General features: G+C 49.4%; 1 protein-coding gene across 1 annotated transcript in view; it reads left to right on the top strand.

The window, feature by feature from the left end:
* The first annotated feature begins 361 nt into the window (after nucleotides 1-361).
* The window catches only part of LOC141937688 (uncharacterized), a 96,497-nt gene continuing 78,201 nt past the window's right edge, over nucleotides 362-18,657 (top strand). Inside the window, exons 1-4 of the mRNA XM_074855720.1 lie at nucleotides 362-424; nucleotides 3,856-4,043; nucleotides 5,596-5,715; nucleotides 5,851-6,000. Coding sequence (XP_074711821.1) covers nucleotides 393-424; nucleotides 3,856-4,043; nucleotides 5,596-5,715; nucleotides 5,851-6,000 — 490 coding nt within the window. The 5' untranslated portion in view covers nucleotides 362-392. The remainder of the gene's footprint in view (nucleotides 425-3,855; nucleotides 4,044-5,595; nucleotides 5,716-5,850; nucleotides 6,001-18,657) is intronic.

The raw sequence follows: 18,657 nt of genomic DNA, 5'->3' as shown, positions 1-18,657 counted from the left end.
CATTGCCTCTCCACCCTGGGAATGCGGATCTTCTTGTTCTGAGAGGTCATCGTTATCATGAAGTTGTTCCTTCTTCCTGTTTCCCATTACTGACAGAATGGGAATTTTGAACCACTTTTTTTTTTTACCCACAGAGAGTTCCTCGATGTGACTTTTTCCTTCATGCCTGCCAGTTCAGCCAGGCAATCGCCTCGTCGTGGGAGCAGTCTGTGTCCTCTCCCTGCTTGGAGCTTGTCCAGAAGACAAGATCACGTTGGCTGAGTTGGCTTCAGATTTCCATGGCTGCATCACATCACCATGCAACTTCTCATGCTCACAAAGCTGAGTTCGAAAAGTAGCTGCTGAGCTGCAGGGCCTGTGACCGTGTGAGCTCTGATTACGCTTAGGACTTCATGCTCCCTGAGCTCGTGTCTGAACTGCGCAGGTGATTGCGTTTGTATTGTACTGCCTGAATGGGCGTCTGCGTTCATCATCCACAACGCCACAAGGCTTGCTCACGTCCCTGTTCCTCGGCTCTGATCATCCTTGCTTTCCTCATTATCTCCCTGCCTTGCTTCCTTTCCTCAGAGCCCCTCAGTAAGTTCTGCAGTTTTGTACTTTCAGTACGTTTGGGCGAGTCTCTGTAATACCTTTGTGAAGAAAGGGGCAATTCTTGAAGCTGCCGATCTTAGGACGAGTGTGGCAGTTGTGGCTGTTCCACGATGGTGGTGTGCTTGGTCTCTCATCCAGGCAGAACACCTCCTGACAGGTATCTAAGAGCACAGCCTTTCTTGTCTCGATCCTGGCGGCTTATGTGGCTCTCAGAAGCAGCCCGAGCTCTGGTAGGCATCGCTTATGTGAGCAAATACGTTGCTGCTCCCCATTTACCATCTCCCACTATGGAAACATGAATGGAGGCTGTGGAGCAGTCCGGGTTCTGCTGCGTTAACTCGATGAGCAGAGCAGTGCCAGCCCTCCTCCAGCCTTCCCATGCCATACCTCCCACTGCCATCATCTGCCAAGCTGCCGTCGAAGGGGAGACCGGACTCCGTGTTCCAGCTCTTCAGCCCTGGGATACCATCTTATATTCCCTGTTACTGAACCTCCTGATGAAAGCCGACTTTTTGATTAAAAGCAGTTTTTTTATTGCTTCTCCCATTGGAAGGCAAACCCTTACTGCTCTGACAGTGAGATGCCCAGTTTCCAGGCAGTTTAATTTTAAAGGCTAACTAAACCCATTTCTCTTTCTAGAAGACATTATCTTTTTGTTTATAGTTCTTCTTCCTCCCCAGTATTCACCTTGGATACATTGCTAGGGACAAGTCGCATCCTTCTGTCTCAGTTTCGTTGGGATAAACGAGCCAAGCTCTGGTGGTCTCCACGCACGCGAGACCTCCCAGTGCCTTGCTCATCCTCATGGCCTCTCTCCACCCATCCCACCCGCGTTCCTCCCAGTTGACCGGAGTCTCTTCAGCTGTAGGTACATCCTTTATATCCTGAAGAGGAATTTTTGATGGCCTCTCTCATACTTCAGGGGGGATTTCTTTCGCATAAATTGCCACACCGTCGATTGTTCCTCCTAAGCGGTGGTAGGAGAGAGGGAAGCAGGCAGGTGTTAGCGCGTCGTTCTGCAGGATGCTATCAGCACCCCAGGGATTTCTCTGTGGCGAAAAGCAAAGAACAAACACTCGGCGTTTCTAGCAGTTCTCATTTCATTTCCTCCCTCGCTGACTGCTGTATTATGTGACATCTTATCACTAGATGCTGAGGAGCCTCACTTCCCCATGCAGGCAGTGCCACTGCTGTCACATTTATTGACTGCTGGCATGGATAATGCTTGCGAAGCATCTTAGCGTGTAGGTCAGGCAGCTTCATACCAAAAGGCTCCGCATGAGGCCACGCTGCAACCAAAGGGATGTTCCTCTTTCCCTGGTCACAGAAAGCCTGGGGGTAGCACCACTGCCCACAGATCAGGGTCGTGGTCACACTTGTGAAGGGCGCAGAGAGCATGTACAGCACAAGGCCTGGTCTCAAACATTCAAGAGAACCATTAACAAACCCAATATTTGCTGTTTCCTCACTGTGAAACCCGCAGGATTAAGCACTGTATCTCTCACATGCAGTCAGGTCCTTGGGAGTTTTGTGGCCCCGACCTGGATCTGACTGGAACAAAGCTGCACATCTCATTTCTTCGGTCTGAATGAGCCTTTTTGGGTTGGGGGTTCATCGGGGTGGAGACACTTTAACGTGTTTGTGAGCATCCAGCCTAACACTGCTGGGAGAGGAGAAGGTTCAGCAGGCAAAGGACTGGGTGTGGGTTGCCCCTGCAGAGTGCACCTCAGTGGGGTGCTGCTGGGTGCTGGCGCTTCAGCCTTCACAGGTGAATTCCCAGGAAGCAAAGAAATACCCCAGAAAAGTGATCGGGAGGGCAGTCGTGGTGGTACCGACCGCTCTCCAGTGGGTTTTCTGGCCCTCAGCGCCATCATTTTCCTTTCCTTCTCTTCAGGATCTAAATGTTTTTTCCAGACGAACTGTATTTGAGTTATTTATCGATAGTGTATTTTCACATGAAAAAATCTACGGGGTTGTAATTTGGATGTAATGTTCCCCAAAAGCCACTCAGGCAAAATTTCTTTTTAACTGTGGCTAATTACATATACTTGGTTGCTCAATACCAAAAATAAGAGCATCTGATGTAATGTTTATTATTTCTCTCACAAAGGGGAAAAATAATAAATTCTTTCTAATGGGATCTTTAATAATAAAAAAGAACATAATCATTACTATCAAAAGATGTATGGTTTCCATGGGGTTTACTTACCAGCATTTTGTCTGATTACATCTCCGTTACACACACAGCATTAATTATTGGAGACTAATTAGGCAAAATTACAATGTAAACCCTAATGAAAACTGGTCTCACAAACCCCTAACTCTCCTGCTGCATCCTTTCAGCTAGGTAAACTTTTTGCTTGCCGCAAAGAGCAGATCTCGCTGCTTCATTCATTTGCCACCCCCTGCCTTCTCGCCACCGAGCGCTTTCACCGTCCCCGTCCCTCGGTTGGCTTTGTTACCATTAAGCAAGATGGTGCAAGTGATTTTCCAGCTTTGGGAGTAGCCGTGCACGACTCTCCTCTCTCTTTTGTGGATTCTCATAAATCCCTGTGCCGCGTCCCGGCCTCTTCCAGGCGGTGAGCCCCCCGCGAGGCAGGTAGCCCGCCTGCAACGTGACCTCCTTTCCAGCTGGGCTGGAAATGCTTACAGCATCGTTACTCCAGCAGCTGATGTGCTTGCTCAGCTAAACAAGGTCACAAATTTCTTCCTCCCCAAGGGGCAACTGTCCTGGGATACAACCTTTCACAGGATATCTGAAATACAGCGGATTTATGCTCACTCGCACAGTTTTTTAGAAGTACAGAAGCATGAAGGAGAGATTAGGCACCTCCATGCTGAACTTAGCTCAGGTTGCTCTGCTAACTCCCCTGCTCTGTGGTAGGGATAAAAAAAAAAAGGGGGGGAAAGAAAACAGGTAACAGCGTTGTTTCTTTTTTGGATAATAGGTCCATTCCAGTTAATGTTTAATAACTCTAATCTTAGCTTGGTGTTGGTAGGAATCAACATCTCAAAGGATCCTTACAAACAGCAGGCAGAGATCACTGCAGACAAGGCAGGAGCATGGACAGACACTGAACAGAAAAGTTCTTTTATCTGCAGCCGTTTCTCTGCCTTGCCCTCTACTTGGTGGGCGTTGAGAGGAGCCCATCACCTTCCTCTCTGCAGCAGCCTCAAGCATATTCCAGGAGGTTTTGCGCGCCTTCCTTCACCCATCTCTTCCCCAGACTAAACAAGCCCGACTCTTTCAATCTTTCCTCTTAGGTCATTTTTTGTTCGGCCTCCGATCATTGTTGCTGCTCTCTCTGGACTGCCTCCAGTTGGTCCCCAGCTCCCTCCCAACGCTGTGCCCAGACCAGAGTCAGTTCTCCAGCTGAGACCTTCCCACCGCTGCCTGGAGCGGAGGATTACTTCATGTGTCTTACACATGACACTCCTGTTTATACATCCTGGTACGATGTTTGCTTTTTTTGCAACAGGATGACATTGTGTACTCAGCCCAGACACAACCCAGATTGCTTTCCTTGGAAAGAGTCCCTTGTATAATGTTTTCCTAAATAAAAATAATCATTACTTGAAGCTGTGTCTTTTCTAGTTTCCCAGTGAGGCACATCTGAAGTTTTCTTTTCTTTTTTTTTTCAGTGCTTAACAGTTTTCCCCATCATCCATAATCATTAATATTGCACAGAGACGATCTTCAGCACAGAACACTTCAGATTCCTCACCATCAGAGTGATGGCTTCTTTTTCATACTTATTTCACTGGGCTTTTCGTATCAATTCCATCTCATCTGGCTAAAAATAAATGTGGAAACTGGGATTTCTGTGCCTATCTCAGGCTGACACAGCTGCCAAGCAGATGTAGCTGCTTTTCAGTTTTCCTGTTTGTAAAATGGGCGCAGCTAAATCTGTCTGTAGCATAATTATTAGCGGAGATGACAGACTGTGCTGCAGAGGATGCAGCACCTATGGCTCCTCAGGCATTTTCACACGTGGTTCCTTGATGCACAGGCCCATATTTTTGCAGGTTGAAGGCCAAGAACATTGAAGTTACTTTTTACAGGAAATAAGTTACAGGAGTGTAAAGAACAACCCCTTTTTACAGCTGCTAGAGATCCAGCCTTGTATGTTGCTTATTTTTTCCCATTTTTTTTTAGGAAGTCACATTCATTAACATCCCAATTTACTTATTATTTGGACAATGCTAACGCATTTTGAAAAGCTTTCTAAATTTCCAGGTTTTAGACAGAAACAAATTATTTGGTATCAAAAAGAAGTCCTTGTTGCAGGCAAGAATGCAATTTCAGTGCTAATAAATCTTTCCTGTACTTTTTTTTTAAGTTCAAGTCCATTTTAATCAGTGTAGTGGTGGCTGCTTGGAAATGGACTTTTCGCCAGCGGCGGGTAATGCCAACAGCCCGCTGGCTGCAGTTGTGTTTAACGCCACAAACTGAGCTCCTGAGCTCCCCTCCCTCTCCCCTGTGGGCAGTCTGCAGTTATTTCATATAGCAGAGGGGACGGACGGTGTTTTCTTTACCCATGCAATAAAAAATATTCAGTGGAAATACAGGGGTTTGTGCCCAAACCCATGAGAAAGTTGCACCTGGCCCGACTTTGGTCATAGACGCTGCTGAAGCACATTGGAGCAGAGTCACCAGGGTACCTGCTTAATCCCTTAGGCAGCCAGGATAGGGAGCATTTCACCTCATTTTTGGTATCTACAAATGTGGTGGGCAGCTAAGCTCCATTTCCAGTCCATGGAGAAGGAATAAATACTTCTGAGGCACATTTTATCCGCCATGTTTGATGTCTGCTTTAGGATGAGATGAGACGAGATGCTGGGGGCTGCTAAATCCCATCCCCGAAGTCTGCTGGTAGCTCAGGTTTCAGCAGAAAAGTTCTCAAAGTTCATAAAAGTGTTTGGTTTTTTGTTTTTGTTTTTTTTTTCTGTGCATGTGCAAAGACATAACGTCTTTTTGTTTTTTGCTCTGTTTTCGTCATACAGGTGCTGAGGAAAGCTGTAACCTCCCCAGGTCAGTAAAGCCTTGCTTGACATCAACCCCAACGAGCATCTGTGTCCTCCTTGAAACCCTTGGCAGAAGATGGAATAAGGACGGCACCAACGGTAATAACCACAACAGCTATACATCATGGGTGGTAGGGGCTCAGGGCAACCGATAATTACTGCACAGCTTTATTGGTAGTTAATTAAAAATAGATCCAAAGATGTCATGTAACCATTACTTTTGTTTGTAACCAGGATTTAACTCCACTGGACCCTCCGTACCTCTGGTCACACAGCCAATTTATTCTTCCGCAGTACTGCGCTGTCCCTGTGGGCCAATTAGGCAGAGATACCACCTTCTGAAAGCAGCACATGATGAAGCCACATGTCTTTGCTGCAATCAAGGCAAGTCATCACTTCTGCTGTTTATTTCTGATCTTCCCCATGGATTTCCTGGGAGGGTTTTGCCCTGTGAATTATATTTTGAACCTTTCAATTTATGCAGAGAAGATGATTCTGGGAAAGATAATATTGTGCAATTATCTACAGTTATTACTATAATAGTGAAATGGTGATCTTAATAATTATACTACTGAAGCTAGCATTTCATTAGAGGAGGGCGACTCTGGCTCTAACGATGCACTTTGATACACTGTTTCTGTGATTTGCTAATTGCACTCTCAGAATCAAGTACTGATTCAGTGACCATAAACTCTGCTTCCTATAGCATCATTAGATCATAAACTCCCTAATAGCAGAAAGTTTTAATTATGGAGCACATTCTCTTTACAATAAATATTTCTTCGTGTGACTCGCAGCGAGCGAGCGCCAGGAGTCCAAGGGACTTGTGGCGGGGGGGGTCGTGGGGGCTGGCAAGGGCCAGCTCGGGCGTTCAAAGAGGAGCAGCCCGGCCTCTATTGCAGCAGATAAATACAACAGTTGCAGAAAGGCTTGGAGGGGATGGCACTGGCAGCTTCTGTAAAAATGAAAATTTTGCATGCTTATTCTTAAATTGTTCTGCTTAGGAAGTAGGGAGGAGGCCGCAGTTGGGGACAGAGGGTTTGAGTGTCTGTGAAAGGAGCATCACTCCCATGAGGAGCCCGTGTGCTCCTCCTCTCCGGCGTTGGGAGAAGGGGTCCCTGCCCCCCTGCTCCCCTCTGCTTCCCGAGGAACCAGCCTTCAGCCAGGTCCTTGGATTTCCCTCGGGCCAAACTGGAGTTGTTCTGGAGAGGGGCACCTCGCCTGTCCCACTTCAGGCCTGCAGGGAGCCGGGGTGTGGAGGGGCACAGCCGAAGCAGGAGGCTGGCACTGGCCTGTGGCCACCGGCCCAGCTGTGTGAGCCCTGGGGGCTTTGCAGGGGGTGTTTTAGTATAGCATGCATAGAGAGAAGTACGGAAAGTGAGGTCTCTGGAGGATCTCACACCCCTTTCCTACGCGTGGGAATTTGCAGAGAAAAAAAGAAATCAAAAAAATTTTTAAAAATTTGAAACTTGTGGGTTTGTCTTCAAGAAACCTGAGGTTTCTTGGGAGTTTCTGTGGCCAAACTGATGGAAATGAGCACTAACAGCACTGGTGGGAGGATCCTGGCAAGGGGTTGCTAAGGGGCAGGGTCGGGCTTGTGCCATGTGCCCGCCGGTTGCCCACTTGTGCCTGCTGGTTGCCAGCCCCCGCGGGAAACGCCAGTCACTCCGGCGCCCGCGGCAGCGCCGGGATCTCCTGACAGCCCCTGTTCCTGTTCACAACCCACCTGCTGCCCCGTATCGACAGTCCCGAGGTTCCCTTCGCTTCCCCTCTCCTTGTGGAATTAATTAAATGGAAAAAAGGAAAGGAAAAGGCATTCTCTGCCGGCTGGTGCGAGTTGCTGTTCTCTTCTCAGCACTGAAAAGGCTGTTTACAGGGGTGTGTTTTAAAAAATATTTGGGCACGGTAATTAAGTGGAGAATGGGATAAACAGAAGAACAGCAGAAGTTTTACTCAAGCCATCCATTCACCAGAGCTCCTTGTTCCCCCTTGGTGAGTTACATCATCATCTCTACTGCATTTTTCATCATTACCTAAGAAGATTAACGGCTTTTGGATGCCAGCATGATTTTAAAAGTCCGGTCTCTCCTTAGTGTGTATTCATATTGTGTAATTCCCTATTAAGTTTCACTCTGGCTTCCAGGGGAGGAGAGATCTCTTAGAGGAGCACAAGCAGGAGTGAGATTTGCTGCCAGATAGCCTTGTCAGATGTGTGGCAGAACTCCTGTTGAACCTAATGGGATTTGCATACCAGCAATTGCTCAAATAATCTGGCCCCCAAAGCTGTTAAGATCATACATATTAAGCGTACATAAAATAATAAGACAAATTACACGGGGGGTGGGATAAAATCATTGCCTTTGGAGGAGTGACCCTGCCCGGCCGCGGGACATTCCCTCCGGGGTAGCTCCCGTCACAGCATCCGTGTCTCTGGGATGCAGGAGACCTTCCAGCATGTTTCCTGGGACACGCCCTGATGTTACTAAAAACCCCCTTTTGTTTTGAGAATCTCTATATTACTCTATATGGCACAAAACTTCTGTAAATCCAGATAAGATGAAAGTCTAATTGTTGTCAATAGCCACGTGCTGAGCCTGGCAGGAGAACGGGGAGCTGCTGCCCGTGGCTGCAGCGGCCCATCGCCATCCCCACCTCGGGGATCCCCACCTCGCAGGCTCAGGGATGTGAACGCAGACAGCGATGGGTGACCCGGGGAGGTGCCCCAGCAGCAGGGCTGTTTGTTCTTCATTTTCTACGTTTATCTGACCTGCGGGCTGGTCTCTGGGAAGAGCTGAAGACGGGCACCCCCCCTGTGCCGCTGGCCTGGCACAGCCGAGCCCTCCTCCCCAGGGGAGCCAAGGAGGGGGCAAACACCCCCAGCCCTCACAGAAGTTCTTAGGACTAGTACTTGTGCCCTCGGGTTTTAGAGCTGCCGTGGAGGAAACCCCGTCTGCAAGTCTATTCCCTAATTCCTTAAACTCTGGCTAGCAAAGGTTGTCCCAGTATCGCATATTCCCAAGAGAAAAAATTGCACATAACGTGGTTTTGAAAACTCCCACAGCACGCCGGAGAAATCAATAGACCCCCAGGAGGTTTTTACAGAATCATCACATATTTTCAACTCATACCCAGGCCATAAATTAAACCTATTGCATTTAACTTGATGAGTCTCCCAGAAATAAAGAACAAATTGTGGGGTATAGAAGGGAAGAGAGCCTTCAGAGGACAGGGCTGTTCAAAAGCGACTCAGCAAAGGGACTAAACCTTAACCTGCTGGATCTGTTATTCCATGGTGGTCTCTAACTGGTGTATGTGTGTTATGGATATTACAGACGCATTAGATATATGTGCATTGTGGAGTTGTGTGTGTGTATACACAGGGGGAGAGGATCTGCTGTGCTTAAGGTGATTATTTTCACATTGCCATCCCGCACGCCCAGCTCATACGTGTATTTTGAGATGAATGTTGATATTATTGGTTTCTTCTTATGATCTTTGAGCCCCTGGTTTTTGATAACAAAATGTAGACCAATACACAAGGAATTATTTGAGTGATTTTCCTAAGACCACCCTGTTTTTTCCATGGTAAAATAGAAATAAGGATTTATATATACCGTCAGCAATGTATAATCTGCCTTCTCTAACCTGTCTGGCAACTCCTATCAGAGCGTGCTGCGAAAAGGGGGAAGTGTGTGGAGTCAGCAGTAGCTGTGAATGTGCAATATGTAAAAATAAATCAATAAAAAGGAAAGAGGTTTAAAACTTGATGATGTAGCTCTGGGAGAAGAGTTCACAACGAGGGGAAGCACCCGCTCTGTCTTTCCCGTGCACGCCGAGGACGGAGGAAATAGCTCTGCCGTCCGAAGGCCGGGGCAGCCCCGTGCCCAGGAGGGTTTGCTGGTGGGGAGGCCGGTGGCCGTGGCCCCCAGCACCGATCCCCCGCACGGCTGCAGCCATGGCCCGTTGCCCCAGGTGCCACAGGGCCACCGCTTGCCCGTGCGTGGCTGCCGATGGGCGCTGCGGGCCCGCCGGCGCTGCGCTAGGTATAGTGCTGTTGCGCACACAGGCAGATTGTCCACCAGATGGTACAGCCTACTCTTTGAGAAATATTTGAAAGGGCAACAAAATACAGCAGAAGCCATTTGACAGTCCACATGGTTAGTGCAAAATTAGCCAAAATGACTCCGCTGGAAGCACAGCCAGTGCTGAGCAAAGCTGGAGATGCTGCTGAGGGAAGGCACCCAAACCTTCAGAGATTTCCTTCCTCTTCTCCCATCCCTGGTCCTCTTCCCTACTGAGCGCCGCTCTTCGTGGGCGGTCGGGATGCGTCTGAGTGAAAGCGCTGCTGGGACTCGCTCCCAGGTTGCGCCGATCACATCTGGACCACGCAAAGCCACCGGGTACCCAAAAATCCCCCAGACTTTTGCTTTGGTCTCTACCAAGATCATTGGTGCTGGAAGAGGGAAAGGAAACTGCAGCCGCTAAGGGGCTGCGCTCTCTCCCGTCCTCCAGAAGTAACTTCTCACGCGATTTCTGAAAGAGGAGCCCTTTTTTTTCTCAACCCACAGAATTTCTTCACCCTCCCCAGCTCCCCACGCCGAGCTGGAGCCCTCTCACCCAGTGCTCGGCATACGGCACAGTCCTGGGACATTTGTTGGGGTGGGGGACTGGGATTTCTGTGAGCAGGAGGCTCCAGCCCTTGCTGGGACCTGAACAGCTGATGTTTTCAAATCCTCATCCCACATTTGGCGGCCGAGCTGCAGTGAAAGGGGGTGCACAGGGCTGGGCTGGGGGCATCGGGGGCTGCGTGGCCACCCCGACACAGTGAGGATGAGGGGCCTGGGGCAGAGCAGGAGCCCGCAGAGACCCCGAGCGAAGGGCTGAGCCCGGGGCAGGGGATGCGGGGAGCAGGGGGAAGCACGGGGGGAGTGGCAATCCCAAGCTCTGCTAACGTAGAAGAGGTTTTATTGCCAGCAACGCATGACAATAGCAAAATCCTAAATTTTCTACCTTTCCATCTGTAGGAGCGAGGAGATGGGGGGAGGATGTGTGCCCACCTCCCAGTGTCCATACAGAGATGTCCTCGTACCAAATAAAGAGCCAAGAAAGGAGCTACTGAGTGTCCTAATTGGGTCCTGGGAAGAGTTACTGCTCTGCCACTGATTTAGGCAATTAAAGGCAGAGTCTCCACTGCTGAAAGCTGACATCTTCAGGTGGCTCATAACAGAAATTAATACCGCTGCTAACTGTGCCACCTAGTCATGCTGTAAAGCAAATTAATTACTGCAACAGAACTAATAAGAACAGTTCGGGCAGAATAGGAGCAATATTATGGTTTACCATCAGAGACTGTGCTGAGACTTTTGCCTCTCTGCTGCCCATGAGTGCAACCCGGCAATTGCTGACTGTAACATTTCTATTGTATAGTTTATGCTAAATATGCATATCTTAATTGCATTAGTCAAAATAATTAGCTAATATATTTTTGCATAATGACGAGGTAAGCAAATATCACCATAGCTCAGTGCTTCTTGCATGAGTAAATTTGGAAAATTAATAGACTCCCAATTTCCTAATTATCTGTCTTTTATTCCAAACTCAAACAATGAAATGCTATTGCACACTCCTGGGCATCTTGTAATTTAGTTTGCACCTTGAAAATTTTAAAGCACCTGTTTTCCTTTTTCCTTTTTTTCCCCCCTTTGAAAAGAAAACATGAACAATCCTTCCTCCCCTTCACTGTCTTAAGGAATGAGGCTGCTGCACTCAAGTGGAGGATCACAAAGTTCGTGAGCTTCCTAATTTCCAGGCAGAGCTGGGGTATGAATTAAAATAAAAGCATCTTAGACTTAAAAATATATGTTGATTTGGGAAAGTATTAAAAGTTAATTCTTTAGATGGGGAGAATGGGTGGTGGTATCGATTAGGCATTTAGTACCTCTGGAGGTGGATCGTTTCTGTATGTGTGCTTTCAGAAGTGCTAGTCTGGAGTGTCCCTAAATCACTAAAAACCCCACCAAATCCTGCGACGGCGCTAAAAAAAAAGGTTATTTTGCCAATAAGGATTTTCATGCCCCTCTAATTTGCCGATTTTCATTTGTCTGCTGACGATGCAGGATTCAGCTGCCCCTTTCCTCTTCCCGGGTGAAAAGGCAGCAGCAGCAGCACCCACCGCCCGCCCACCCGAGACCCCAAGGGCAGCGTGTGGGAGACGGCTCCCGGCTGCCTCCCGTCGCCCGCGAAGGTGCCTGGGCACCGCGCCTGGCAGCGGCCTTCTCCCGGCACCGACAGGCGTTTGCACAAAAGCAATTAGCACATCGTGCTAACCAGCTGGGTTTCCGAGGGGTAGTCAGCCTTGCTGGGGCTTACGGGAACGCAATTGGAAATGTGATGAGGAGAGCTCTGTGCTGATGACACTTGTCTTCACCAGACCCTCCCCGGCTGCTCCCTGTGCCGACAGAACCGCGCTGTGCTTTCCAGCGCCAACAAAAGCCGCAGCGGCTCTTTCCTCGAGCCCCGCCGCGCTGCAGAGGGCCCTTTTGGTGCTCACACCCACCGCTCCAGCTGCAGTGGCTCCAAAACTATACCAACTTCTAGATTAACATGCAAATTGCAGCGTTATGGAATGGGTCTGTATGTAAAGCTTGTAAATTAATAAACATGGGTCGTTAAAAGGAAAAGCCTGCTGGAATGGCTAAGCATTCCCTCTCTTTAACCTGTAGACGGCATGTAAGTGGAGAACTGGGAGCATCTCTGAGCACAGATGAAGAGCACACATCTGCAAACCTGATTTTCCTGGAACTTTTTCATCCCTTGGTCTGGGAGCCGCGGGCTGCAGACACAAAGAAGGCATGCTCCGTGCTCAGCAGGGACTCCTCCGCAGCCGCCAGAGCTGCACACAGGCAAAAGGCGGGTTAGTCCTTCCCTCCCTAGCAACAAAATTTTTTTTTCCACCTTTTTTTTAGCGAGTAGGATTTTTTTTCCACCAAACCATTCATTCTTTGCCGAGGTCCCTCACGCGGGTTCGGGCACCTCGCCGCCCTGCTGCACGCTGCACCTGGCGTTTAGTTAGAAACACAGGGTTGCATTTTCCTTAAACTGTTGGTGGTCACCTGTGGGTTGTGTTTGCCTGGATGTTAGAGGTTGGAAATCCAGGTGAGAATGGAAGTGGCAAAGGAAGGACAGAGGGGCTGAGAGCCCCATCGTGCCCTCAAGGTGCCACCCACCGTGTTGCTCACAGGTGGCTGCAGGTCCTGACCTGACTCATGAGACAGCAAAGACCATCTGCAGATGTGACCAGTGTGAGAGTTCCAGGATAAGGTGCCAAAATGCCCGTGGCGGTCACAGAATTGGGCACATCTGGCTCAACTTGATACAATGGGCGTCCAGTGAAGGCTTTAAGGGCAGAAAAGCCCTTTTTGGTGTCCCACAGCTGCCACGGTTGGTGCTGGGTGCACCAGGTGCTGGGAGTTGCCACCTGTGCACCATGTTTGTCTTCTGGTGTCTGTAACCATTGTCCTGGCAGCCTGGGAGCACTTGTTTGCCTTTACAGGCACTGGCACTGGCCATCCTCATTCTTTCTTACTGGAGAAAGGTTTTATTATAAAATATCAGATCTGGGAAGTTTGAAAAGAGTCACAGCCACCTGTTTAGCAGGATTGTACTTGTATGCTGCTAGTATTGCATGTAGTATTGTTAGAGATTGCTTTAATCAAATCATTACAGGCCTTGTTGCCCATCGCTTCATACACTGTAGTTTTTAGAATACTAGGAGAAAAATAGTAATGGAGTGAAACAGCCTTTAAAAATGAAAAAATGTTCATCTAAAGGGAAGGAGGTTGCTGAGCCGTTTTTATTTGTCTTCACACTCAAAAGAATCCATGGCCTTTTGCGAAAAAGCTGAATCATGACTTTGAGAGGGTGAAGAGTAACTGTGGTAGGACGCGTCCTTTTGTGTGCGCTCTGCAGCGGCGTGGCGGGGAAAGTCACGTCTGGGGAGACTCTGCGGGCGGAATAACTTGTGCAGAGGGAAAACCCCGCAGCTAAAGGAGACGTGGCCGAGTCAGCGGGCACTGGCACTGCGAGGGGACGAGCGGGCACCCGGGGCTCTGCGTTGTCACGCTCCGCGCAGCGGGAAATGCCCCGACGGTTTCAGAAGCGTGGTCGCATCCAGGACATTTGAGCAAAATTGCTGGAAAGGTGCAGCTCGGCCCCGGAGCAGGAATCCCTTATGCTTCTGCAGGGGGGTTCGTGGCCCCTGGCCGGGGCGCCCCGCAAATGGGTTTTTCACGGTTTCATTAGGAAGCTGGTGCCATTCTTATCGTTTTATGCAAATGTTATAATTTCCTCACTGCACACAGAGAGGCAGCGATCATGGCGGGTTTAACCTGTGTTTAGTATATCACTGTCAGTAACTGTCTCGTGAAACTTCTGCAATATAAATGAACCAGCTGGTATTAGAAAAAGTGTGAAGATCTTTTTTTTTTTTCTCCTTTGGGTGGGGGAAGGGAAGGGGAGTGGGTGTGTTGCAAGGTTTGTCACATAAAGCTGAGAGATTTGGTGGTTGTGAATATGGTTTCAGTAGAGTTCAGGCTATTATTATTATTATTATTATTCTTTTCTTTTGCTCTACCATGTTTCAGGAAATCTGCTGATCTTGTTGCACCTATTTGGTCGGCAGCTGTTATTAAGCCTTGTGGCACATTTGCATTCCGTAAACCCTCGCTGCTGGGAATCCCAGTGGGGGGTGGGAGCCCACGGCCAGCACCCCAGGGGTGTGCAGGCCACCACCTCTGTTCCCTGCACCCCTGACACCGAGGTTCACCCCCAGGTTGTGTTTGGAGCTAATCTGAGGTGTGTTCTTGTTTTGAAACTGCTGATTACAAATGGAACGTGGCCTCTCCGTGGTTCAGACTTACTTTTCCTTCTCGGTGAGACGGAGATATATTGAATCCTCTTAAAAACATCAGTCATTCACTTATTTTTCAGTTGACATGATCAGCAGAAAAACTACAAGCCTGAGGAACAGCTCTACAACTGCAATGGTGCATTTACATGAGGGTTGCCTCCAGCAGGTCACTGTCACTCCTTGATGTTAGGCAGCTCCTTGGAGATCCTCCTGCCATCTTCTCCTTCCCTCGCTTGGACTTCTTGGAAGTTTTTCCGGGGGGGAGCATCCTCTGGGGGAGATCGGGTGTGACATTTGCAGCCTTTTGTTTGCAATCTCAGCCAGATTGGAAGCAATCAAAAGTCATTTCCATCTGAGGCTTGTCCCGCAGCCTGCCGGGAGCGAGCCGGGGGTCGCGCAGGAGCTCCTGCTCGCAAGGGTCGAGCTGCACACTCTGCCCGTCGCTCCAGGAGGGACGAGGAGGAGAAGAAAATGCCGTCTCACGCCTCAACTTGGTCCCTCGGAGGCCTTGGCTGACTTAGGGCGTCCCTGGCAGTGGGGATGGAGGGGTCAGAGCCGGGCTTTGTCCTGGAAGCAGAGGCGTGGTTTAGGTCTCAAGGGACACCTGGATGTCCCCTGCTCCAGCTCCTGCTCCGGTCGGTCGGGGCGCTTTCTCCGGGTGCGAGGTAGGACGCTGCCAGGCAGAGCTCCTGGTGTCCCACCACCCCTCGGCACGAGGGCTGCAGCGGCGCAGGGTGCTGAGCGTCATCCCCGCCAGCTGCAGGACCCGCGGGGTTTGGGTGCCACTGGGATGGTGCCTGCAAATGCAGTTTGTGCCGCAGACCCCCCGCTGGCACCCAGCCACCCCCTCGGCTCTGCCGGCAGGAGCACGTTTCCCTGACGTGGCGGCGAGTCCCAGCAGCGCTGTCCCTGATTTAGAGCCAGCTGCTATGTTTTCTCAGAGTTGAAAATCGTACTGTCAGCAATATCACAAAAGTGATTTCTTTATCAAAGGTCATTACCAATTATTTTGTAAAGAACTGACGCTTCAGTAATTACCTGATTTTATCTTTTTTTTATGTAGGTCATTTATATTTCATTATTGTCATGTTATGGCCTATCTGCTTGCAAAGAGGCATATATTAAAACCAGCAACTTCGCCTTAGTGTCAGAATTATTGCCCTATATTTCATTTGCCATTTTATCTACTGTTCTGGAGAAGATCATAGCTTGTTAGTTAAAGTGTTATATAAACTAACACACAGACACACACATATGCATGCTCCTCTCCCAGCAGTTTCGCTCAATATTTCCACCCTCTTCCCTACAGAGAGAGCAGTAAAGACTTTCCTGCCTATTTATTTCTAAATGCAGAGGACGATCGCCAGTACCTGGCTGCTTTTACATCACGTCCCCACGAGAGGAACCCCGCTACCACCTGCAAGGGGATGCTGGAACGGGCAGTTTTGTCCTTCCTGACGGGACGGTGATCCCAGAGGGCCACTGAGGCCGGGTGACACGGCAAGGCCGGAGGAGCCAAACAGCCGGGCAGAAGCCAGTGCTGTCCCTGGCCTCACGGTCCTGCCTGCTGCTCAGCACAAACCCCCTCGGCTTCGCTGTTCTGCCAGTGATAGTGGGTTAATAAATGTCTCAGGCTGGGGCTGGGGAGGGAGCGTGTGGGAAAGGAAAGGACAGGAGATACATTGCTGCTGCCCAACAGCTCCGGCGCATGGTCCTGGGGGAAGTGATTCAAGCCGATGGGATATTTATTATCAGCTCTGAGTGAATCATTTGCAGCGAATACTTGATATGAGGAATTAAGGCTGATTTAACTCACAGGAAAACCACAGGTAGATCCTGGCTGCCCTGAATTCACCTTCTCTACTTTGGGGGTTGCTCAAATGCGTGTCGCCAGTCCCGTACACGGACTGCCGGGCTCTGCAGGAGCCCCGCCACCTGTGTGTGCTGCAGTCGGAATGAGGGAGGTTTTGTTGCTGAGGTACATCACGAGGTGTTACCTCCATGCCCTGGTTTGGTCGGGAGGCCTCCGTGGACGTCTCTGTCCGTGGACACAGAAGGGTGTCCCTCCAGAGATACCTGTCCACTGGCTCTAAGTAGATCCAACCGTTACGTGTTGGATAACCAATGATGGGAGACAAGTCCTGTTTAATGAGCAGAAGTGGATCTGCTGGGGGTACGCTACAATTTAAAAGGGAATTTCTAAGGCCTGTCATCCCCTGTCCTGGTGTACCCACAGCGTGAGGGGCTGACGTAGAGGCTGGTAGGAAAATACGGTGGAAGGAGAGTGGTGTGTGGTTCCCATGGAGTTGCTTCAGCCTGGCTATGAGGAAGCAGCAGCTTCCAAAGACCCTTTTCTAATGGAGAAACTCTCCTTAACGTATCTGCAGGGTATCGACAACGTTTCATTCCAGGACTTTATGTGTGCGTGTGCCTGTGCATGCACTTGACAGCGTAACCATTTCTGTTTTCTGATAAAGCATCCCAATGGGTGCACAGACAAGGAGGAAAATAGCTCCACACACAGAGGAATTTATAGTCCCAGCTGGGAACCATCAGCTAAAAACAACACCGACAAACCCAAAAAAGCCCCCACCAAAACCCCAAATCTAGGGGAAGACAGTAATATTGAGTGCAATCTGTTCTTTCCACACTGTTTGGTTTATTATTAACCACCACTACTTTTTATTTCTTGTCGCATCTTGCTGATTAGCAACTCCTTGAAGAAATTTCTGGGGTTGTACATTGCTTGTAAAATATATATTTGTTAGGTGGAAAGAATGCTAGGCCAGGTCCAAGACTTGGGAGCCATGGAGGCGTCAATTGGAGGTTTCCAAGCCCCATTCAGGAGCCTGATCTCCCTGTGCAAACCCCTCTGGCTCCCACGAGCAGCTGGTTTTGCTTGTGTGAGCGGGCACGGGCCAGCCGAGAGGAGAAGGACCCGCTGTCAGTGACTTGGTCAGCTAGAACAGATGACAGCGGGCTCAGTCGTGGGTACCGTGGGGCTCTTCCCCTCCCTCCAGTGGAAACTCAGTTCCTGTGCAGAAACGGAGTGAGAAACGGGAGGGAGCTGGGACATGGTCACAGAGTGGGGTGATTGGGGGTCCTGTGAGAGGCCAGGGCCCCTGTCTTTGATCCGACAGCCAAGAACCTAGGGGTTCAGGATAATTATTGCAGGATCCTATTAAATGTATTAAATTTGTCCTTATTAAATCCTAGAGGGCTTAGATACTATTCTGCTGTTTATCATATGGTTTTACCATTTATCATAATTGTCTCCTCCACATATGAATAAGAAAGGGAAAATAATTTTGCAAACTCATAGCTTATTCAGTCCGTATACATGATTTCTGTGTTTCTTTAGATAAGAACATAAAACAAAATGTAGGTTTTCCTCAGGCCAAAAGAGGAAGATCCTGCCGTCTTCCTTTCCTTTTCACAGCATCCTCCCAGTCAGGGATGGCAGATTGATGCAGATCAGCGGGGGTCTGGGTGGGGGCTGCTCCCTGTCCCTGCACCTAAGGCTCACCCAAGGGGGTTCGCAGGGACTTGTGACACCCAGGAGACGCGCTAAATCCCGTGTTGGACGGTGGCAGTTGCACAGTGCTGTGACGTCCTCGTCGTGCTCCCCTGCCCACCCCAGCGCTGATCAGGTGGAGGGAGAGAGGGTTGTTATTCCAGTTAATGACAAATCAAAGCAAAACCCTGCTAGTAAGCTAATTCTGTAATGGGGCTGTCTTGTGTTATCATTTATGTTTCCCCCTTGCCATAAGAGTATTTTAATAATCTACGTAGCATTTAATTATAATTCAGTTACCTGACATAAGTAATTTCAGTGCCCTTTAATATAACAAATCTCTGGTGTGAAATATCTGGGTAATAAGACCTGACAGGTGGTTGTTATTATTCTGCAAACCTGATGGTCTTCAGCTGCCCCCAGTGCTTATATAAGGGGAGAGCCAGGCCTGGCAGCCAGTGTGGGCTTGGGGTCCTGCTCTGGGGTTCCTGTGGCCCTCTGGACTGGGAGTGTGGCCCAGCTGGGGGGCTCAGCGTGCTCCGGCATCACTGGTGAGGACCAGCCCTATCTCGGGGAGCAGGAGGGGTCCAGGCTCTGCCATCCAGAGGTGGTGTGGTGC

The sequence above is a fragment of the Strix uralensis genome, chromosome Z (assembly GCF_047716275.1).
Source record: "Strix uralensis isolate ZFMK-TIS-50842 chromosome Z, bStrUra1, whole genome shotgun sequence".
NCBI classification, from domain to species: domain Eukaryota; kingdom Metazoa; phylum Chordata; class Aves; order Strigiformes; family Strigidae; genus Strix; species Strix uralensis.
This window is presented reverse-complemented; position numbering and strand designations above follow the sequence as displayed.